The sequence below is a fragment of the Stomoxys calcitrans genome, chromosome 1, assembly GCF_963082655.1.
Source record: "Stomoxys calcitrans chromosome 1, idStoCalc2.1, whole genome shotgun sequence".
In the NCBI taxonomy this organism is placed as follows: domain Eukaryota; kingdom Metazoa; phylum Arthropoda; class Insecta; order Diptera; family Muscidae; genus Stomoxys; species Stomoxys calcitrans.
The window spans coordinates 23937951-23962680 of record NC_081552.1 but is presented as its reverse complement, the minus strand read 5'-3'; the positions used below and the strand labels follow the sequence as shown (position 1 = coordinate 23962680).

General features: G+C 37.1%; 4 protein-coding genes across 4 annotated transcripts in view; 2 read left to right on the top strand and 2 right to left on the bottom strand.

Annotated features, from left to right (window-relative positions):
* Positions 1 to 9591, bottom strand: part of LOC106089970 (ATP-dependent helicase brm) — a 28502-nt gene extending 18911 nt beyond the window's left edge. Inside the window, exons 1-2 of the mRNA XM_013255985.2 lie at positions 8657 to 9591; positions 8509 to 8591 (exon numbers count right to left, since the gene is read on the bottom strand). Coding sequence (XP_013111439.2) covers positions 8509 to 8591; positions 8657 to 9236 — 663 coding nt within the window. The 5' untranslated portion in view covers positions 9237 to 9591. The remainder of the gene's footprint in view (positions 1 to 8508; positions 8592 to 8656) is intronic.
* LOC106089972 (uncharacterized) lies at positions 2273 to 8491 on the top strand. The gene is made up of 3 exons (XM_013255987.2): positions 2273 to 2974; positions 7992 to 8095; positions 8156 to 8491. Exons 1-3 carry the CDS (start codon positions 2498 to 2500, stop codon positions 8424 to 8426), a joined length of 852 nt encoding a protein of 283 aa, XP_013111441.1. The 5' UTR covers positions 2273 to 2497; the 3' UTR covers positions 8427 to 8491.
* Positions 9592 to 15287: 5696 nt separating the features above from the next.
* Positions 15288 to 19009, top strand: LOC106089977 (DNA polymerase delta catalytic subunit). Its single transcript, XM_013255997.2, has 3 exons — positions 15288 to 15529; positions 15596 to 18435; positions 18507 to 19009. The coding sequence occupies exons 1-3, from the start codon at positions 15438 to 15440 to the stop codon at positions 18875 to 18877; spliced, it is 3303 nt and encodes a 1100-aa protein (XP_013111451.1). The 5' UTR covers positions 15288 to 15437; the 3' UTR covers positions 18878 to 19009.
* A 2426-nt stretch (positions 19010 to 21435) lies between these two features.
* Positions 21436 to 22895, bottom strand: LOC106089965 (ADP-ribosylation factor-like protein 1). Its single transcript, XM_013255982.2, has 4 exons — positions 22759 to 22895; positions 22391 to 22607; positions 22211 to 22322; positions 21436 to 22139 (listed from the first exon to the last, which is right to left on the bottom strand). The coding sequence occupies exons 1-4, from the start codon at positions 22760 to 22762 to the stop codon at positions 21930 to 21932; spliced, it is 543 nt and encodes a 180-aa protein (XP_013111436.1). The 5' UTR covers positions 22763 to 22895; the 3' UTR covers positions 21436 to 21929.
* Positions 22896 to 24730: the final 1835 nt, after the last annotated feature.

Sequence of the window (24730 nt, the reverse complement as noted above, 5' to 3'; positions counted from 1 at the left end):
TTGAGCATGTTATTAAATGTCAAATGTCTGGCTATTTGGAAAGTAATCGTTTTATTTGTGATGCCCCGTGTGGATTTAGGCGAGGTAGGAGTACAGCCTCATTGTTATTGGGTTTGACAGATTCTATCCGGTCAAATATGGGTGGATCACGATTTTGCGTGGTATTGTCTTTAGATTTGGAAAAGGCATTTGACAGAGTGGCTTGTGGCCTTCTTCTTAGTAACTTAAAGTCCGTTTATAAGTTTTCGCCCAATACATGTACATTGTTATGCTCACATCTTACAGGTAGGAGCCAGTTTGTTTGTGTTGATGGTAAATGTAGTAGTGTTCTTTCTGTAAGAAGCGGTGTTCCTCAGGGTTCAGTACTAGGTCCGCTTCTTTTTGTGTTATTTATCAATTATGTTTTTTCTCGTCTGGATTGTTGGTGCACTCCATTTGCATATGCTGATGACATCCAATTGGTTTTTAAGGGTAATAACCGATTTTTGAATGTTTTTCAGACGAAAATTAATTTTGCGATGGAGTCGTTACGTGAGTGGATGGCGGAGAATAGGTTCAGTGTTAACGCTTTTAAAACTAAAGCCCTTTTTATCTTCGGGCTGTAACAATAATGTTAGTGTTAGATATAATAGTGTAGATATAGAATTTGTGCAAAGCGTTGATTATCTGGGTGTTCAGCTGGATGACAGGCTTCGGTTTGATCGGCACGTTAGTTCCGTGGTGCATAAGGTTAACTTTTCTTTAAGAAGCCTGTATACCACGAGTTTATATTTACCGCTCTTTGTGAGGGAGGGTTTGGCGCATGCATTAGTTTTGCCGGCCATTTTATATTGTCTGGAGGTGTACTCCAGTGCGTCGCAAGGGAGCATGCATCGTCTTCAGGTCGCTTTTAACAATATGATTCGTTTTGTTTACGGTGTAGGTCGTCGATTTCATATAACGCTCTATGTGTGTCGTTTTCTCGGTTGTGATTTCCCTTTGTATGTTAATTATCGTTTGCTGTTCTTTCTTTTTAAGTTATTGAAATGTCGGTCCCCTATGTTTCTTGTTAATGAATTTAATTTTTGTCATTCTACCAGAACTAAGCAGTTGGTTCTTCCGAGGGTAGATAATTTTTTGAGTGGTACTTTTTTTGTAAGAGTTGCACGTTTGTACAACTCGTTGCCTGTGGATATAAAAATTTTCAGTTTTTCAACAAGATCTTTATCAAATCGTCTTCGTCTACACTTTCAGAGCTTCTAATTTTTGTGTCAAATTGTCAACAACTTTAATTATGTTATCTAGTCATGCGGATTGTTTTTTATCGTGCGTATTATTGTTAATTTATTTATTTTTTGATTTAAGTATTACTTATTTTTTTCCATTTTGTTAAATTCTTTTTTATTGTTAAGTGATGTTTATTTAATTATTTTTTTAAGCTGTTTTGTTTATAATTCTTGATAATTTGTTTTTAAAGCCAAGAGTATTATTGTGATTTTTTTTTTGTATATTTTGGTTTAAGTATTACTTACTTTTTCCCTTTTTTATTATGCTTTAATAATTTTTTTTTTTAATTTATTACGTTGATCTTTTTTGAGTAGGATTTTTTTTAATCAGTTACTGCTTATAATTTTTAGTAATTTGTTTTTTTTTTGTTATTTAATTTTATCTAGATTCAGTAAGTGTTAAATAGGTTAAATTTTTTTCCCATTTTCTAAGTTTTTAAGTTTCTTATTTTTAATTGAGTAGTTTTTTAACTTATGTTAGAAAAATTACGTCTTATGCATAGTGTGATTGTTTATAGGCCTGATGGCTTCGCATTGCATGAAATGAAATAAATAAATAAAGATTATTTTATTGCAATATTACTGCAAATCGGACGAACATATATATAGGAGCTTTATCCAAATCTGAACCGATTTTTTCCAATTTCAATTAGATCGTCTCTAGGCCGAAAAACATGCCTGTACCAAATTTGAAGACGATCGGATGAAAACTGCGACCTGTACTTTGTAGACAAATTAACATGGACAGACAGACAGACGGACATAGCTAAATTGAATCAGAAAGTAATTCTGAATCGATCGGTATACTTAACAATCGGTCTATCTCTCTTCCGTTTAGGTGTTACAAGCAAATTCACTAAGTTATAATACCCTGTACCACAGTAGTGGTGTAGGGTATAAATATGAATTGAATTACTGCAGTGTGAGATTTACACTTAAAATGGCAACTCTGTTCTTCTCTTTGGTTTGGCATTGGGGCAACAACAATGTTATCTTAACTCTTCCCATATTAATCGTCGAAATACAACAACTCTTATTATATTTTGCTCTACATAAACTTACCAGTGCTCATTTTGTTATAGTTTATTAGAATCGTTCGAGTGAGCAACACAAATACGTAACAAGAGAAATCACTGACATAACAAAAAACACAACACAACGCTGCAACGCACATAAACAAAAAACATCTGTAGAGAAGAAAGAAATTGAGGAAAAAAATTGTAGTCGCCAACATGCCCCCCCTAACAGAGGAACAATTGAAAAAATACTACGATGTTGCTTTAAACTTGGTCATGAAATGTGGACCCCTAATGCGTGAAGGTTATTGCAAAACCGAAGCTAATTTCTTGGTGAAATCGGCATTTTATGATTTGGTCACCGTCTACGACAAACAAATTGAAGATATACTGATTAAGGGGTTGCAAGATGAATTCCCCGAATCGAAAATAATTGGAGAAGAGGAATCGGCAGCAAATAAGCGTACAGCAGAATTAACAGATGACCCCACATGGATAATCGATCCCATTGATGGCACAACAAACTTTATAAATAAAGTACCATTGTGTTGCATTTCTGTTGGTTTGGCGGTGAATAAGGAGTTGGTGGTGGGCGTCGTTTACAATCCTATTATGAATGAAATGTTTTCAGCGCGTAAGGGATATGGAGCCTATTTAAATGGTGAACGTATACATGTTTCGAAAACTACTTCGGTGAGTATTTTTCCAAAGCCAGTAGAAAGGAGGTTTATAATTTAGGCTAAAGCCATTACAGCAACAAGTCTTTCTTATCTTTTTCTTTTTGGACAAGAAATATATGACTTTGATAAGGATTACTTTTAATCTCAAACGTTTGCTTGTGCGTAAGTGCTAAAGTTAACCGACTTGTGAAATGTTAATAGAGCATCTAAAGGCTGGTGCTATATTCTCTTTTCGCGACATTTTTTGCCCATTACTTTTTTTGGATAATAGATTTTAAAGCAAACAACTTGCTGATGTCATTCAGTAGGACATTCCCCCATTACTTATGGTAAAATTTTAATAAAATTGTTATTTTATCTTTGTTATTTGTGTAGTGTTTCAAAAAAACGTACATAGTACCAGCCATAAAGCGTTTATATGGGCTTAAGAGCTGAGCGTAAAACTGTTTCAAATTGACAGACATTGTGTGCCAATTATGGCAAGATTTAACATATAATGGGTGCAACTTTCAAAAGTTCGTATTGGGTTGCCCAAAAAGTAATTGCGGATTTTTTAAAAGAAAGTAAATGCATTTTTAATAAAACTTAGAATGAACTTTAATCGAATATACTTTTTTACACTTTTTTTCTTAAGCAAGCTAAAAGTAACAGCTGACAACTGACAGAAGAAAGAATCCAATTACAGAGTCACAAGCTGTGAAAAAATTTGTCAACGCCGACTATATGAAAAATCCGCAATTACTTTTTGGGCAACCAATACATGCTGTTGTCGTATAATTTTTTTTTGGAACCAAAAATATTTTTATACATTTTCGGACAAGATAATTTTTGTTGTTGCTTTTATTACTAGTGAAATTGGGGTGCAATGTCTTTAAAAAATATAGAGTTATATCTTATCGAACGATAAGGTCCCAACAATCTTTCATGTTAAACCTTCGTTATAATGAGTAGTATAAGTAGCCTTATATCTACATATAAATGTATATACTTAAATAAAAAAATGTCAAAACATTTGTTGGTATACCGCCTAGGCCAATCATAGTAATTCAATTCTTGTAATCTTTTTCGCTAGGTTAGGGTTAACTATTAAACCTAACCTTCAAAGTTATAAGAGGCAGTTAAAAAATAATAAATAAATAACAGACATTTTTATGCCCACCACCCTAGGATGATGGACGATATACTACTCGAGTCGTTGCCATTGTAACACCTTGGACGTCTTGACGTTCTATGTTAAGTTGAACTATTTAGCTATGTCCGTACGTTGTCTGTCGGAATAGCGATAGTGGTCAAAAGAAAGTCATCCACTAGAAATTTTGCGCATATACTTCTTATTGATGAAGGCATGCTATATCGACTCAAATGTGAATATAGTTCCCATATAAAGTAGTCCTTCAATTGGAGTTCTTGAACCACTAGGATACGTTTATAAGCTCCCATATCAACGCCAGCCCATATATGTAGATCCATAAATCTATAATCCATACGTCCTTTCTACACAAAACCGTGGAACGTATTGTGGTTACCATGATAAAGAGTAGGACATCCAGCGCACTGCTTAGATACAAACAGTATGCCTATGTCAAGGGAAGGTCGATGGAGACTGCCCTGCACAAGATTGTGCATAAAAAAAGAATCCTTCGATATCAAAAAATAAACATTGAAGGTATGCATTGACATTGAGGGGGCTTTTAACAATGTGAGGACCGACACATTAATTCAATCCTTACACCAGTACCGGATGGACCGGGTCCTTACAGACTGGATAAACCATATGCTAAAGAAAATGTGGAAAAATTGTGAGTCCTATGACATAAAGATAAGGCAGAAAGTGGTGCAGGGCACATAGCGGAGGCCGTTTTATCGTCACTCCTTTGGATGACCACCTATTACGGTGGATGACTGGAGTAGGGATCCGAATCAGCTATACAGAAGGGCTTAATGTATTTAAACAAGAACCGGTGCCGCCAGCCTCTCGCTGGGACTCTCCACTCGATACCGCTGATTGTCCGCGAGTGCAGTTGCAGCTACTTTATATGGAGCATTCCACTATCCGCAACATGCGGAGGTGCATGGTAGCTCCCAGCTTAGCTTCTCGCGATAACAGAGAACACCACCTAGGTTGTTGTTGTTGTAGCAGTTTATTGTGCTCTATCTTTCGTCTGCTTGATTCTGTTGAGTGTCAAGATTCAGGAACTCTGCGACTAAGATGGGGTGCGTCCGGAGGCATCTGGGTATTAGTCGAATCGGTCTGGCTGGGCAGTTAAACAGGTGACATGTGTCGTCTGGTCCCTGGTCACAATCGGGAAATACGTCTTGCACGTCGGCATCAATCCTAGCTTGATAGGAGTTGAGGCGGCTGCATCTGCCGGAACGTAATTGAGCCAGAACTACTCTAGTTTGCTAAGGGAGTTCAATTTCTTCAAGTACAATGGGAGGCGGTTGTTCTTAAAGGACTACATTCACGCAGTAGCTATTTACCGCATCTGCTACCGTGTCTGCATGAATATTGCCTAGACCCGCTTGCTATGCCGCTAGATCATGTAGATCTAACTTAAGGCTTCTGGGCGGTGGATATCTATCCAAAAAATGATGATTTGGGTGGTTTCTGCGATAATAGCCCAAAAAGTATTGCTTAGACAGCATGTAGTTATGTTTTCGCACTGGTAGGATCATATAGTCCGACGACGTGGAGGCAGAAGGCGACGACAACGACGCTTGAGTCCCACTGATGTCTATGTTCGCACAACACCTTGCAACATATTCAGTATGACTATACTCCTGTAGTGATGTAAAGCCAGAGAAAGATCGGAAATGTACCCACTCCATGCATCGATTACACCTCACTGACACCGACGATAATGGAGGCGGTTCTGGCAAACCGAACAGAACCAGGGTCCGGGGTTCTTTTCAATCCCCGCACGGCCCAGAAGCGTGCGGAAAAGGCAATCCGGGATGTGCCTCTCCCATGACGAAAAAAGGACGAACACGTACACAGGCGGAAGACCTTGCCTATGAAGGATTCCATCGGGTCAATCCAGTGCCGTGTGATTGACACCACACAGGTCGGAGCTAAAAGTTCTAGCCTGTGTGGTGCTTATAGTTATCCCGTGCCAGGAACTGAACGTGGTGCATTGATATGCGTACCGGCTCTACAGGAGCGTGATTAGACCAATACTTAACCTCAGTAGTTTAATGGAGTGCGGTGCAGAAAAAGTGCAACATAGGGATAACACAACGGAACAGAACTCGCCCACATAGACATACAGATTAAGTATGAGGCTAGAAGACTAACCCATTAGTGCATAAAGCTCCCTAACACAGTTTATTCAAAAATGTTACGTTTTTGGGAAATAAATGTTGACCAGTAAGCGATTTTAAAAAATATTTTTTATATAAAAGCGGAAACTTAATTTTTAGAGAGCATCCTTAATAAAGGCCAATATGTCGGAAGTGCGCCTAAAATAGTTTAATCTGCTTAATTTCCATTATAAATCGAATTTCCATTATAAATCCATTATAAATCGAGGATTTGTCCCTAACAGCTGTAAAGGTAAAAATATTGGTCATGTTAACGGACCATTAACTTTATCAAAATTATAGAACATCTGTGAATTGGGATATGTGCCAACCTATTTTCCATTGCTTTTTTTTATTATTCATATAAATGAACACGTAGCGTAGGAAATAAAAGCGTTCGATAAAACGGACAAGGAATAGAAGAGGTTTCGGATTGGTTACCTGGGACGACACTTGAGGTCGTGTTGCCAACGGCACAGTCGTGCAACTCTGGTATTGCCATCCGGAAGTTTCCGCTACACGGATGGTTCAATGCTAAAGGACAGAGTGGGCCTGAGGGTCTGCATTTGGAACATAGGAACTGAGATCTGGTTCCAACTGCTTGACCATATTGGGGCCTGCAGACTGAGATTCGGGAGATCATGGAATGCGTCAGGTGTCATTACCGACAGTAAACTGGCCACCAAGGCAATAACAACCAGGATGGTAAGATCACTAACAGTCTTGTAGTGCAGAAAGGAGAGTAACGCCTCATCTGAGGACGGCACGATTCTCATTTTGCGAGTGCCCGGCCATAGCGGAGTGAGGGGTAATGAAACAGCAGATGATTTGGACTTGAAGGCCAGAGGACTGAAGTCAATAAACATGGTAAATCCGAAGCCTTTCGGGGCGACGATGTCTGTGTTAGGGAGTGGGCGACAAACATGCACGTATCACTGTGGAACAGCGAAACAGTCCGTTGGACAATGAAATTTTTTTTGGGGAACTCCGGAACGTGAGAAGAGGAGACTATTACTGAAAGAAAGTAAGAAGGATACCTGTATAGCTTTCAGTATCATTTAATCTTGGATTTCTGTAGAAGATGTGAGGAGGAGCAACTGTAGAACATCTACTGTCTGCGTGTTCCGCACGGGAAAGCGGGTAGAATTGCACTTTTTGTTCTCATTTCATTCCATACTTATCTGAATTAGCCAGTTCTGCATTGTTCAAGGGTGGGAATAAGAAAACATTCCTTTTTTATATCATGTGGTATCACAGAGACTAAAATGTTTAAGTGAGTCGGATTGCAGATTGCCAATTAACCCAATCTAATCCATATACTCACTAAAGTTGAATATATTTGTGGATGTTTTTGCCTTTTAAAGGCTGTAAAAAAAGACATGTCGCTCTACAACATGGCATCCGCACTCGATTATGAGTGCTTTTTTTCGCTTTTTATTAAGCTAAAAACTTAAATCGGGCAGCACTCATTGGTGTGAAAGAAATCCCCCTAGGCTTATCATGCATTTATTAATTGCTGGCTAGGATTATGTCCTGTATTAAAAGTCTAAAAACTGCAAGTAGTGTGGTGTAGGATTGGCGGGAACTTGAATCGGCTTATATAGGAGCTAATTTAGATAATAATAACTCATTTTTCTTCAATATGGTCATTCAATTTTTAGCGATTTTTCTTATTGAATAACATAAAATTTTTTTTTACTATCCAAATTTTAATATTATATCCCGTTCAGATCAATAATGCCGTGGTGGCTTTAGAAGTATCTCTAATTCATGATGCACGAGTAAGAGATAAAAACGTCAAACGTTTAAGTAAGCTAGCAGCAAATGCTACTGGGTAAGTGTAAACTTGCAGCCTTTTCTTGCTTCAATATAATTTCCTTTTTTTTACTTTCAGTACAAGAGGAATTGGCAGTGCCGCTGTAACATTATGCTTTGTGGCTAGTGGTCGTTTTCAGTGTTTCCATGTTGAAGATTTACAACCTTGGGATATAGCTGGAGGTGCTGTCATATTAACCGAAGCAGGTGGTGTCATTAAACACACAAGCGGTGCATCTTTTGATATTATGAAACCTGATTTGATATGCGCTTGCACTGAAGAACTTCTAAAGGATATGCATCACTTGATTGAGGAAGCAGATAATATAACGGAATATCAAATAAAATAAAATCAAACAACAATCCAAATTAAAAAAAAAATAATAAAAGTACCTTTTAATGATGTAAAAATAAAGTTTTGATTGTACTTACATTGGGCGGTATGCCATGTGTTTGAAAACCCATGGGAGGCATATTTGGGCCTTGTGGAGGCATTTGCATGCCCATATGGGGACCTAAAAAAAAATTATAGGTGATAAGCATGGTTTGATTTTTGAAGAATTGTTTGAACAATAGTTACCCATTGGCTGATGATGAGGGGGCATATGATGCCCTTGAGGTCCAGGTGGACCTTGTCCTGGAGGTCCATTAAGATGTGGAGGTCCTCCTTGACCGCCTGGTTGCTGTTGTGGTACTCCATGTGGTGGAACACCATGCGGTGGAGGACCGTGACTCATGGGTGGCCCTTGGGGTGGTACGCCTTGACCAACCGGAGGTCCATGCCCCGGGGGCGGTGGGCCATGCTGGGGCACAACCCCATGTTGCTGTGCAGACATGGGCCCATGCTGAGGAGCTCCGTGAGGAGGGCCATGTGGATGTTGCATAGGATGTCCATATGGTGCTCCGGGATGTCCAGGTGGAGGAGGTCCATGTTGACCCGCTCCCGGTGGAGGTCCCTGCATATGTGGCGGTCCATGCGGAGGACCTTGTGGTGGTCCAGACGGCCCTTGAGACACTGGAGGACCACCGGGACCTTGTTGGCCTGGATGTGGGTAGCTATGTGGAGATGGTGAAGGTGCGGGACTTTGAGGTGGTGGTCCCATGGGGCTTGGAACCTGCGGTGGTGGCATTGGACTATTCGCCGGCGATGGCGACGTCATGTTGCATTCAGTTTTTATGTAATTTTAAACAAAAATTTTCAATATTCCCAACTTTCGTAATTTTGTTTGCAGCCGAATTTTTAGTTATACACTTTGATGACTATATACAATAACACTTAACCACCACCAAAGCCGCAAATGTGCTTTGACGGTGTTTTTCCAGCCCGTTTTTCGTGTTATTTCATGTAATTTATTTGATGCACTATACGTAACCGTAAGTTTGTAGGATGTTTAACAATATAGGCACAATTTCTGTAAATTTATCGCGTTATTTTAAACGATATTTTAGTATTTTTTGCATAAAACTTGGGACGACGACAAACGAAACGACGCGAGATTAAACAGGGATGCTTTACACAATAATTAGAAAAGTCTGGCCACACACAGCTGCCAATAAGACCAAAGAGTTATAGGTGCGTATGAACGTAATGCAACGCATCGTTTTAACCTTTTTCTGTGGAATTTTATTTGAAAACACATTTTTTACTTTTTTTGTTTTAATTTATTATTATTATGTGTATTGTTGTGTAGATTATCCCTCGTCCATCATATTATCTGTGCATATGTGGCATAAATGCATAAGTATTGAATACTCTGCACAAGCTAGATTGTTACAGGAATGGCATATTAATTTACAGGTAGTGGCAGTTGCCCGACAACAAAATATTGACTGCAATATCTGTCAAAATCAGTGATTAGTGTAACTATGATTTTGTGTATGTTACTAGTTCGCGCCATTTTTCGTTGTTTGTGTGTTATGATTCTTAACTATAATACACACACACACAACTAAAACTTATTGTGTGTGTTATGATTCTTAACTATAATACACACACACACAACTAAAACTTATTGACAGATAGTGCACTTCGCGAGAAAAAATTGTAATCAGCTGTTTATGGTACGTTACCTGGTAATTATGTCATGGCAATAGGACCGTGTTTTCCGCTGCCGTCATTACTCAGAATGGCACGCAAACGACTGTGCAGCTTCTTCTGTCGGTCTTGATAATATCTAAAAAGAATACAAATATGTAGTTATTCTGCTTTGAACATTAGTATTGTTTTTTCTTACCTTTATATCAAATGCTTCCTAATGCTTGTTCAACGCTCGTTTCTCTATGTTTGGCCGTGGCAATCGCATTAGTTGGAATGACCGTCGTCTGTCACTTCCTTTTATTGGCTTAATCTCGTTGTTTGAAATGAAAGCAGCAATGTCCCCCATATTACAAAACAAGGCCAATGGCCAGCGGTTTGTTGAGCGCTTGCATTTATGCATCTGGTCCATTGAGTCAATGCCCCATTTGTTGGCCCGACTAGCAAAAGGATTCTTTTTTCAGTTTGCATGTCCACACCGCAAGTATAATATTGTATTGGGTTGCCCAAAAAGTAATTGCGGATTTTTTAAAAGAAAGTAAATGCATTTTAAATAAAACTTGGAATAAACTTTAATCAAATATACTTTTTTACACTTTTTTTCTAAAGCAAGCTAAAAGTAACAGCTGATAACTGACAGAAGAAAGAATGCAATTACAGAGTCACAAGCTGTGAAAAAATTTGTCAACGCCGACTATATGAAAAATCCGCAATTACTTTTTGGGCAACCCAATATAATGTGCTATATCGCCTTCGTTGAAGCCGAACAATATGCTGTTGGCCGGACGCGTGCCTGGTCAGGCATTTTTCCAGAGATTCTTTGACAGGATAAAATGATTTTTATTCGCACAGCCGTCATATCTTTATACCGTACTTGTATATGTAAATGGCAACATTTTGGTCAAAGAAACCCAAAAAAATCAAATGTGGCAACCTTGTCAAACCACCGAAAGAACGATTTTCGGAAAATTTTCTGCAAAAAAAGGAGTACCAGCCTTAAAACATTTTTTGTTGCGAAATATGTATGAATTACTTGAGTTTCCCAGTATGCAAACTTTTACATACCGAATGAAAGGCCTGGAAAAGGGATTTTCATTGGAATGGGATAAAACTACTGGTTATACGAATCACTTTTTGAGATTTAAAGAAATTATTAAAAAAAAATCGGGTAAAAATTTATTTTTTTTTTTGGCTATAACTTTTTTATTATTTTATGCAAAAAAATTTCGTTTACCTCATCTGAAAGATCTTAAAAAATAACTAAGATATTGCAATGTTTTCTACGTCCCTTTGAGAGCGTATTGCTCAAGACCCATGAACTTCCCGGGAAATTTGCCGAATCAACTTTGCTTCATACTGTTGTATTGTTTGACTTTTGTTTGTGTTCTAGCAAAGAAACGAGTCCGTCGGATTTCGCAATAATTTAATAGGCATTTTCGTTGTGAATGAAGTCAGTACTAGACTTTTGAGGCAACAGAATGATCGCGTTGTGCTTTGTTTTTGAGCGTCGCGATGCAAAAAACCAACTTTGTACACAAATTCTACAAAAGCAACGCGGAAAAGATAATAAATTTTCAACTTTAATGCTTGAAAACACAAGATATATTCATTTACAGGTAGTGGCAGTTGCCCAACAACAAAATTTTGAGTGTACTATTTGTCAAAATCATTGATTAGTGCAACTCTGAGTTTGTGTATGTTACCAGCTCGTGCCATTTTTCGTTGTTTGTGTGTGTTATGATTCTTAACTATAATACACACACAACCAAAACTCGTTGATAGATAGTGCACTTTGCGAGAAAAAATTGTACTCAGCTGTTTATAGTACACTACCTGGTTATTATGTCATGCTTGAAAATGAGCGTCATTCTGTATTGCCACACGTGAAGTAGTGTTTTTAGTCATCAAAGTTAAAAATTGTTTAACTTTTGCGCGTTGCTGTTTTAACATTAGTTTTTAATTGAGATTCCATTGCAGGATATTGTCCGGCTTTAGACCCTTGTTTAATGCTTTCTATTCAAAGAAAGACATTTAACATTTGTTCAATTTTCCACTCAATGAAAAACATAGTACCGCAATTGAAAATTTTTTCACAGATTTCTTTTGCTTTTTTTTATATGAAGTTTCACTTTGAAAACTAAAGTTAATACCCACCTTTAAGTTGAGTATTCTGTTCAGTTTTTCGAGCGGAATACTGTCAAACTCCATATAAAAAAGTCGGCGAAATGTTGGCTGAAAATTGGGGGAAAAGGCGTACTCTGTTTATAATGAGTAAAATGGCGAAAAAATATTGTAGTGGCAACACTTGAAACTATTGCCGGCATTATTAGTTTGTTTCAATGGTTCGTTTTTCTTTATTTTTTTAAGAGACAATATATAAAATAGAGAAACAAAAGGTGCAGATAAAGAAACGTGCATTGGTATGGAAACATGCCCTTAGGGTTGGTATTCTATTCTGCTTTCGGAAAAGTCGCGGTAATCTTTAATGGTTCCGCGAGCGGACAGTTATGTTTTGTTCTTATTTTCATACCAAAAGACGTTTTTTAACTGCACTTATGGTTTTGTTTATTTTTTTGGCAAATAAATAAAATAACAAAAAAACGAACAATTGAAAACAATAAAACAAAAACGCAGTTATGTTTTGTTCTTATTTTCATACCAAATGACGTTTTTTAACTGCACTTATGGTTTTGTTATTTTTTTTCGCAAATAAATAAAATAACAAAAAAAACGAACAATTGAAACCAATAAAACAAAAATAATGTCAAGCGTTGCCACTAAAATTTCTTTTTGCTCACTATAAACAGAGTTCTATTTTTTCGCCTATTTTCCTCCGGCGTTTCGCCGACGTTTTTTATATACCCAGCTTAAAGCGGGAAGAGCGTTTTATTTATCCATAAGGGTTGGTATTATATTCTGCTTTCGGAATAGCCGCTGAAATTTGTAATTGTCCGCGAGCGGAATTTGACGACAATCAAATGTTTTCTCCATTTTATATTTTTTTCTCAAATAAATAAAAAAAACGAACCAATGAAGTTGTTGTTGTTGTTGTAGTAGCAGTGTGTGGTACACTGTGGCGGCAGCCCTTGCCGATGAAGGAATTCATCGGTTCAATCCGGTACATACAACCGGCTGCCATGGGATTGAACCAATGAAGTCAATAAAACAAACAAAAATGAAGCCGGCAATAGTTTCAAGTGTTGCCACTATAATAGTTTTTTGCCATTTTCCTCACTATAACGTTTCAGCCAATGTTTCGACGACGTTTTTTTTATATGGAGTTTGACAGCATTCCGCTTGAAAAAAAGCTGAACAGAACACTCAGCTTAAGCTAGGGAATATGCTAGACTGATAAAAAAGACCCAAAAATTACATAAAATCGTCACCTCTGGCAACCCTGTTTATATCACACGTTTTTAGCTAATAAGTTTTTTATATAGATTTTGACGAATTTTCGCACGAAAAGTGGAACAGAATACCACCCCTTTAGTAAATACTAATACTTTTAGTATTAATCCAGGTAGTGTACAGCAAATATCTGAGTACAATTTTCAGTGCACTATCTGTCAACAAATTTTAATAATGTTCCGTTGTATGTGTGCATTATAGTAAAAGCTGTCATTAGACGATAAGACATGACATATGAGCTGTCACTATTTGTATTCATAAGACTTGTCTTATGTACGTTGAATACGAACAGAGCGCGCTCTAGTCGGTATTTATTCTCATATGTATTGTATTTTTTCTATATACATGTATCTACATGTGGGTTAGATGAAATAAAAGCTCGATTTAATCGAAAAAGTTGAATTTTTATTCCAAAATCCATTTGTACAACTTTCAGAGTTGCTGTTTTCGAAATTACATATGACATGTCTTATCGTTTAAGCCTAGTACTGACTACGACTTTTCACACAGATATCTGTCAAAACGCACTATAAAAAAATGGTGATGAAGATAATGCGGACACAAGTGGTACTGAGTTCTATGAGCTAAATAGTAGCGAAATTTCTCTGCATCAGGCAAAATTTCGCACAATTTGAAATGAAAATGTAATTAAACGCTCACGAAATATACTGAATCAATTTTGCTTCAACACTGTTGTCTTTGGCCTTTGAAAGGCATTTTCGTTGTGAGTGTCAAATTTTGCTATTGTTAAAGTTGTACACATAGTGTGATACCAATAAAAATTACACATGAAAATCACTTTTCAAAATAGCACTGTTATTTTTTCGTTAAGAGCTTTGCTCTATTCCTTCTGACAAAAACAAAAAAAATATGTTGTTTTTGGTGCAAGTTGAATGAAAGCAACCTCAAATTAAATTGTTTTCACAACTTCAAAAAGGCGGTCTCACGCGAACAGCTGAAAACAGCCATCCAGTTTGACAGTATTAAGATGTCAATTCTGTGTTTACATTCACAGCAATCCACCCCATTTTTTTCACGTTATCTTTGTTTGTGTTTTTCTTTCTCTTATTTTATTTGCACACGTATACATACGAGAGCAACTTCACGGCGGATTTTAAAGGCGGTCTCACGCGAACAACTGTTAACAGCCGTTAAGGTTTGACGGTATTAAGATGCCAGATTTTTGTTTGCATTCTCGTTGTTGTTATCTTCTTTCTCGCATATTTTCTGCTCATATACGCACACGTATACACACACGCATACACGTATACACACACGCATACAAAAGCTTGATGACAACTTGGCGGATTATACCTATTGATTTGTGGTTGTTTTAAAAATTAGACCTCTTTTAATTGTTTCGCCATGCTGAGATCAGCGGCTCAATATCAGTCCATATGGTTTGTGGTTGTTGTACAAATTAGACCACCTTTTATTGTTTCTCCCTGAACAGACACAAACAACGAAAAATGGTGAGAGCTAGTAGCAAACTCGAAATCAGAGTTGCACTAAATACTGATTTTGACAGATAGTACATTAAATTTTTTGTTTTTGGGTAACTGCTCGTACCTGTTGAATTTATGTTGTCTTTAGTGTTATTATTTCGGCTCAAGCGATTTATTTTTTGCTGAAATCAGCGGCTCATTATAAGCCGACGAAGAACGGTGCGGGTTAAGCAAAATTGGTGGGCGGCGGCGCGTCGACTAATCAGAACCTAAAATAACCTAGTGTAAACATTCCATTAAATTAAAATTCGTCGCCATGTAAACATTAGAACCGCGCAAAAATTTTGCCAGTTCATACGGATTTTAGTTATTTTTTGTATAGTTCCTCCAACAAGCAAAATAAAAAAATTGTAAAATAAATATTATTGAATATAAATACTATCGTTTCAACAGAAACATTAACAGTTCATAAAATGAGCAATTTTGCTAACAAAAGAAAAGTTGGACCTGGTGGTAACGGCGGCACCAGCACAGGAACAAATGGTGTTGGACCCAAAAAACCAAGGTATGTGTATTTATATATTATACAAAGAAAAATTGATATAATACATTGGCCGTCATAAACTTGTAGAAATTTTGATGATGATGAAGACGATATGGGGGGTGGTGGCTTTGAGGTTGAATTTAATATGGATGATATGGATTCAACTCAGTTAATTGGCGATGGACCAGAAAATCAACAAACATCCGTTAAATGGTCCCGTGTAGATCCTCCAGAATTGGACCCCGAGACTGATAATTTGGTATTTCAACAAATAGATGTTGAAAATTATGTAGGAGTTCCTCTACCGGGGATGCCAGGTGCCCGCTTAGGACCAGTGCCGGTGATTCGTATGTATGGCATTACCATGGAAGGCAATTCGGTCTGCTGTCATGTGCATGGATATTGTCCTTATTTTTATTTGGCTGCACCAAATGGGTTTGAGCAGAGACATTGTCATGACTTCAGGGCTGCATTGGACAAAAAGGTTCTTGCAGATATGCGCAGCAACAAGGACAATGTTCAGGAGGCGGTTTTGGGTGTAGAGCTTGTGGAGCGTCTAAACATTTACGGTTATCAGGGCGATACAAAGCAGCGTTATATTAAAATCACTCTCTCCATGCCTCGCTTTGTGGCCGCCGCCTCACGACTTCTAAAGAGAGATATCATCTATGCAGATTTCGATTTCCAAGATTGTCGAGCATTTGAAAATAACATTGATTTTGACATACGATTTATGGTAGACACTGGTGTTGTGGGCTGCAATTGGATTGAATTGCCCCCAGGAACTTGGCGACAAAGAGGACGAAACTCTAAGCCATTGCCGGAAAGTCGCTGCCAAATAGAGGTGGATGTTGCTTTTGATAAATTTATTTCACATGAACCCGAAGGTGAGTGGTCCAAAGTCGCCCCCTTTCGTATATTGTCTTTTGACATCGAGTGCGCTGGTCGCAAGGGTATATTTCCTGAACCTAAAATGGATCCTGTTATCCAAATTGCAAATATGGTCATAAGACAAGGAGACCCTGAACCCTTCATACGCAACGTTTTCACTTTAAAAACTTGTGCTCCAATTGTCGGTAGTCAAGTGCTGTGCTTCGATAACGAGACAGATCTTTTGGATAAGTGGTCTAGTTTTGTTAGAGAAGTTGATCCTGATATTTTGACTGGTTACAACATCAATAACTTTGACATACCCTATTTGCTAAATAGAGCGGCACATTTGAAAGTTAAAAATTTCGAATTTTTGGGAAGAATTAAGAATATACGCTCTGTAATCAAGGAGCAGGTATTGCAATCGAAACAAATGGGAAGACGTGAAAACAAATATGTCAATTTTGAGGGGCGTGTGCCATTTGATTTATTATTCGTTCTGTTGAGAGATTATAAGCTGCGTTCGTACACCCTCAATGCTGTATCGTACCATTTTTTGCAAGAACAAAAGGAAGATGTTCACCACAGTATAATTACCGATCTTCAAAACGGCGATGAGCAGACACGTCGTCGTTTGGCCATGTATTGCTTGAAGGATGCCTATCTACCATTGAGACTGCTGGAAAAGTTGATGTCCATTGTAAACTATATGGAGATGGCTAGGGTCACAGGAGTGCCGTTGGAATCGCTGCTAACACGAGGCCAACAGATTAAAGTTTTAAGTCAACTACTAAGAAAGGCCAAGACCAAAGGATTTATAATGCCTTCGTATTCATCACAAGGTTCTGACGAACAGTACGAGGGTGCCACAGTCATAGAGCCTAAAAGAGGCTATTATGCAGATCCGATTTCTACCCTCGATTTTGCCTCACTGTATCCAAGTATAATGATGGCTCATAATCTGTGTTATACAACCCTATTGCAGCCAGGCATGAAGGACAAGTTAAAGCTAAAAGATGATGACTTTGAACGAACACCTTCGAATAATACTTTCGTGAAATCGTCGATTCGACGGGGGTTGTTACCCGAAATTCTTGAATCTCTTTTGGCTGCTCGTAAGAGAGCTAAAAATGATTTGAAAGTAGAAACGGATCCATTCAAGCGAAAAGTTTTAGATGGTCGCCAATTGGCTTTGAAAATCTCAGCTAATTCAGTGTATGGTTTTACCGGAGCTCAAGTGGGTAAATTGCCTTGTTTAGAAATCTCTGGCTCGGTCACATCCTATGGGCGTACTATGATTGAATTGACCAAGAATGAAGTCGAAACCCACTATACCCGAGCCAATGGCTATGAAAACGATGCAGTTGTTATATACGGTGACACCGATTCCGTAATGGTGAATTTCGGTGTAAAGTCGTTGGAGAAAAGCATGGAGTTGGGAAGAGAAGCTGCTGAGTTGGTATCCTCGAAGTTTGTGAGTCCCATAAAATTGGAATTCGAAAAAGTGTACTACCCTTATTTATTGATAAACAAAAAGCGTTATGCTGGCCTCTACTTCACCCGACCTGAAACGTATGATAAAATGGACTGCAAAGGCATAGAAACAGTGCGCCGTGATAATTCTCCCTTGGTGGCAAATCTAATGAATACATGTTTGCAAAAGCTTTTAATTGAAAGAAATCCCGATGGCGCCGTAGAATATGCAAAACAAGTCATATCCGATTTGTTGTGTAATCGCATTGATATCTCACAGCTTGTGATAACGAAAGAATTAGCGAAAACAGATTATGCAGCCAAACAAGCTCATGTGGAATTAGCGGCAAAAATGAAAAAAAGAGATCCGGGTACGGCACCAAAATTAGGTGATCGTGTGCCTTATGTCATATGTGCGGCTGCCAAAAATACACCGGCTTATGCTAAGGCCGAAGATCCCCTGTATGTCTTGGAGAACTGTGTTCCCATTGATGCCAACTATTATTTGGAGCAACAATTGTCGAAACCATTGCTACGCATATTTGAGCCGATTTTGGGCGACAAAGCCGAATCTGTGTTACTGAGTAAGTAATAGGGCGTCGATTAGGAGCATCTTTAAATGTAAGAACAATTTTTTATACTTTTGTTTTTACAGAGGGAGAACATACTCGCACACGCACAGTGGTCACATCCAAGGTGGGTGGCTTAGCTGGTTTTATGACCAAAAAATCATCCTGTTTGGGTTGCAAAGCTTTAATGCCCAAGGGTTATGAAAACGCTCCACTATGTCCCCATTGTGAGCCCAAGATGGGTGAACTCTATATGAAAGAGGTAGTGGCCAAGCGACAAATCGAAGAAACTTTCTCACGTTTATGGACTGAATGCCAACGCTGTCAGGGTTCCTTGCATGAAGAAGTATTGTGCTCAAATCGGGATTGTCCCATTTTCTATATGAGACAGAAAATACGCATGGATTTGGATTCCCAGGAAAAACGTGTTAGACGTTTTGGTCTGCCTGAATGGTAAACGCAGCTGGAAATATTATTTTTAGATACCTAAATGGTTAAGTTTAGCGTGGAAGAAAAGTAAAAATTAGTTTATATTCTCTGTTAATGCATTTTTTTAATATGACAAAAAAAAATTTGAAAAACAAAACAATTTTTATGTTTTTTCAAGCATGGATATAATAAATAAAACGTGCTAATTTCGGCCTGTCCAAATTTTGGAAACACACCACCAAATAAACACTCGTTGTTTATTTCGAGTAATCCCAATCAATGTGTGGGTCTGTTTATAGTCGTTCATTATTTGGTCTTTGAATTTGGAACTTTGGTCGATGTGCCTGTTTACTTATTCCGTGAAAAGGTTTTTAATATTTCCAACACATTAGGCTTGCCACGCACCACAATTCGATCAATAATTATAATTAAGATAAATCTGGAGAATATAGTTTTTGCAACTTTTTAGCTAAGATTACTTCAATATCATGAATTTCTTCCTTACTCAAATGAAATGGTGCCGAAAATATTTTATTTGCGATGAATTTTTATAAAAAAATCCGCAAAATCTATTACAGTTCTAAAAGTTTCGCATATTTGTTTTTTTCGTCGCACCGTATTTTTGGCCTTTTTTCCGTTAACTGGACACGTAGAATAGGTGTTGAAGGAACCACTTTTTTCATATATTGAGAGTAGAATGTTTTTGAATGATTGCCAGTGTGGATTTCGTAGTGATAGAAGTACCACTACACTCCCTCTTGGCTTAACCGACTCTATCAGACGCTGTCTATCTGTCCATAAAATGTGTGTTCTTCTATCACCGGATCTTGAAAAGGCGTTCGATAGAGTGGATTACTTCATATTGATTTCCAAATTGTCCACGAGATATGGATTTGGGGGCATCGAATTTTTATTTTTTTTTTCTAAATTTTTAATTGTGATACTTTATTAATATTTAATAATTGTTCAGGTCTGTTCATGTACTTTTCCAGTAAAAATTTGCTGGAGATAAAGCACATCCTTTGCTCTCTTTTGCTTTTTATTTGAATGAAACTGCTGTTCGTCGCTGCAAATTTCTGCTGGACAAAAATGCTCCAGTAGAAATTTATAAGCTCTCAATAACCAAACACTCAAAATTGTGCTCGCTCTAACGCACTCTCCTGCTCTCTTCTGCTGGCAAATAAAATACGCGGACGACTTTTAGTGACAATTGGCATTTTTGCATTTACTTATCTTGTTATAATTTAATATTAAACATTATTTTTCGATGGGTGTCGTTTTATTGTAATCTCATTATAAAGGCTTACCTAGCTTTAGATTGCAAAATTTGCTAATAAATGAAAAAATGTTTGTCTTCTATACATATAATTAATTTCAAACAATAAAATTTGAGTTTTGGCGTGTAAAACCCCGTTTACAATGCTCTTTATGGCTCGATCATCTGTTTTCCCTTTATAAAATCAGCTGACGAGAGTTTTAAATCCAGATTTAATGAGCGGTGCAAACGGGGTATAAGTTATTTGAATTTTGATTTACTTCACGATTTTTTTCAAACCTATCACGACATAAATCGAGGTATTATTGTATATGTCCAAAATTTTCAGCCGCTAGCTTTATGCGTTCGACAACCATCGTGATTTTCACGGACGGACGCACTTTGCTAGATTCACTAAGAATGTCAAGGCGATCATGAATATAGAGTGTATTCCGAAACTCACTTTAGGGGCGGTACTGTATTCGCTTTTATCGAAATTTTTTCATGATTCCTTTTTTAGATAATAGATTTTGAAGCAAAATAACTTACTGATTTCATTCAGTAGGACATTCTCACATTACTTATGAACAAATTTTTATAAAAGTATAATGTTATCATTGAGATTCTGGTAGTATTTCAAAAAAGTAACCGTGAAACCCATGTGCTTTCACCGGTGAAAAACGAATATAGTATCGGCCATTAGCTAGTGAAATGAAAACTTTTACTTTCAGTTGTTCCGTGGCCATTTTCTCCCCTGAAAATGTGAAAAATTTTCACACATTTTTTGCTAGGTAATACAAACATAATTGCTTAAATTTACGATGAAAAAACATATGTGAATACAAATAAGCATTTAATTACCAATCTCTGCTAGTACCGGATTGACCCGAGGTATTCCTTTATCACCAAGGGCTGCCGCCTTAGTGTACAACACACTGTTACAACAACAACTGTGATTATACGAGCTGTTGTTGTAGCAGTGAGGCGGCAGCGCTTACCGATTAGGACTCCATCGGGTCAATCCGGTACGAAAAAACGGTTTCCATGGGATTGTGACTTGATGTGTAGGTAGGTGATAAAGAAGTATCGATGGAAGTTTTTTATGGGAACCCAAAAGGCAGCATTATTGTCTGATATTTTGCATGTAGAGAGCTGCGATAAAACCAAAACACACGGTTCATCTAGAAAGTGAAGTTTTCATACAATATTATACTATAAGGTCATTGAACTCAAGCCTGGATGGTTTATTTTTGGTTTTGTTAATCCTATTTTCCACTTATTTTTTTTTAAACACTTTCTGCTGTTTAATCTCAAAAAATACCCAGAGAAAATCCTATTAATATTCCACATTTTAATATTCTCTATATTTAATTTATTATACTCGTTTTACTAAATGTAACATACAAAAAATCTATTGAATACTTTATGATTACAGAAATATGCCCTAAATATTGTTGACGGGTGATGGGGTGACTGATATTGAGAAAGAATAAAACACTCAAATAATTTAAAGAAAAACCCAGTGTTCGTTCTATAAATAATTTTTTGTTGTGTTACAAAGTTTCGTTTTTAATCACCATGATAATTTAATTGCATATACTAGTTTATCTTTTTGTTATAACTTAAAAAGTATCTGTAAACCAACATCATAAAAGACTCGATTGTTTTGTTTGTGGTAAAGGGGGCGAAGATAGGGGTACAGGTCAAAATTATAAGTGAAATGCGTTTTCCTCGCTTTTCATTGAAAGAGCGAAGTTTAAAAACAAAAGAATTGAAATATTTTGTTTATCTCAAGAATAATTTTTTGTTACAAATTTAGATAAGACTATTTGCGGCTTTGCAAGGTATTGGAAAGCCAATCCATGGCCTGGTCAAGCCCTTCGCCTTTGGTCGCTGACGTCTTGAATATTTGGAAAGTCCGATTCTTCAGGTTTTCCAAACCTAAAGCATGATGAACCTCCGCCACTGTCATACAGCCTTCCATATCCTGTTTGTTGGCTAAAACTACCAATACGGCACCGGCAAGTTCTTCCTCCTACCGTAGAAATAAGGATTTCGTGAAATATGCCAATACGACAATCGATAAAATATAACATATAAACTCACCCTTAACATATACAATAGTTCGTCTTTGGAAATGCCTATTCTATCACGATCTGCTGAGTCTACTACATATATGATAGCATCTGTATTACTATAATAACAACGCCAGTATGGTCTGAAAAGCAAACAATAAGACATCGGTATATTACGCTTCCATTCCTTAAGCTCTACATTTTAACATACCGTATACTTGTTTGTCCTCCCAAATCCCATACTTGGAATTTTAAGTTTTTATATGTAACTTGCTCCACGTTGAATCCAATGGTGGGGATTGTGGTAACAACTTCACCTACTTGCAAACGGTATAAAATCGTTGTTTTGCCAGCCCCATCAAGTCCCAGTATTAGAATACGCATTTCTCGTGATCCCAATAAACCACGAAAATAACTCAAAACTCCTCCTACATATTGAAGTATGTCAAATACAAGTGGATACAAGAAAAATATTCCTTTAGTAATAAAAATGTTAATATGAGTATTGACTCACGACGTCACTTCTATCCTTGGTCAATTCATGTTTTATACCGGTTTGTTTTTCTCAACACTACTAACCCATGTTTTTTTTTGCCTGTATCTTGTCCTGATTTAGAAAATTTAATGTATTCAGACAAGGTTTTCTTATAAAATTATAAAATATGAAATAATAACTTCTTTATTATATTCTTCTTCGACTATTAGAAAATGAGAACTGTCATATTGGAGTCAACGACAGGAGAGCAAAAATCGATGTTAGTACAATAAACGCACGTAACGTAATGTAACTGTTTACAATGCTTTGAGTGTACCCAAGGGGGGTACACGAGCAGCTGTTAACAGCCGACCAAGTTTGACAGTATTAAGGTGACAGATTTTTGTTTGCATTCTCTTTCTTGTTATCATCTTTCTCACATATTCTCTGCTCATGCACGCACACGTATACACACACGAACACAAATTTCTTTGCGTGTGTTGGCAAAACGAAGATCAGCTTGATGGCGGATTGCACCATATGATTTGTGGTTGTTGTACAAATGAGATCACCTTTAATTGTTTCGCCATGAAGGGTACCCTAGATTATTTTGAAAATTAACAAAAAAGTATTTAAATCCAATCTTGCTTCAACTATTTGGTATAATAGTAAAAGTAAGTGATTCCGTTAAATAAACATATCTACAATATCTTGGGCCGAATTGTCGCATACGTGAACGAGTAAAATCGTTCGAAATCTCTCTATTGTGAATGCACATCTCTTTATTGAAAGGCAATTTTTGAAATTTAATATCGCGAATGTTTAAATCGAGATTTCTTTATAAAAATTTGGACATACAAATTTACATTGAAGTGGTATAAGACCCCTTAAATATGAGATGAAATTTCATTCGATACGAAAGCGCACTCGATACATATGATACATATAATTTTTATCTAAATAATTTGTTATGTTAGTATTGTCAAAATGGATATTTGCGAAAATTATTCGTTACGTCGCGTTGTCAATAATCTATAAGATACGCTTTGTTTATGACGTGTCTAAAAAGGTTACCATAGTTGTATACGTTATGAACGTGTTCCACCGTATGTAAATGCGTATTCCATCCTCATAAGACATTTCATGGGTCTGTCAGACTTTAAAGCTTAGTACTCAGCTCAGCTTTAAGGCTGGTACTACGTTCTTTTTTACGGGACAATTTCCGAAAATCGTTCTTTCGGTGGTTGGACAAGGATGATTTTTTGGGTTTCTTTGGCCAAAATGTTGCCATTTCATTTCATTTATTAACCAAATATGTAATATAAAGCCAATAAGGCCCATAAAATAATTACATATTAACATTTCAGTAACCTGAGTATAACAGATAATTTAATTCATTTCTTAACATAATGAGATACTTTATTATATCTACCTAATATTTGGCTCCCCAGCCATAAAAAAATTAACAATATAAAAGAAATCCAAATGGAAGAGAGCGATAGATAGAAAGTGGTCCAACACAGTGCACGAGAATTAAAAATAGTGCAGCTTTGCAAATCCGAAGTAAGAATAGAACAAGGAAAAAAATTAACCAACAGCAAAAGAGTTATAAAAATCAAGAAGTTTTAAACGGAAAACGTTGTTGGAATGGGAAAAGATGCGTAACTCATGAGACAGTTGGTTCCACCATCTTGCTACTCTAACAGCATATGATCTCGCATGTTTACAAATAAAAATTAATATGGCATCAAACAATTTATCAGCTCCTTACGTTTATATGTACACATAAATGTGAGTATGTGGGTCGTGCTAAAATTCATATATGGTGTTGTAATTTCACCCAAAACCTACCCCTTCGTCATTAATAAATAATGAAACACAAAATTTAAGAAGAGACAAATGAAGCATTTATTTATAAAAGTGTTAATGGTGGTGTTTCAAGGTTGGGATTTATCTGACGATAAAACCCCGTTTGTGGTGCCATGAATTGCCTTGCCGGTATGCTGGCGTTTAGCGCGGCTAGGGCTCGCCGGATGGGGGTGGTTCTTGCAACCATGACATCTATCACACCATAAA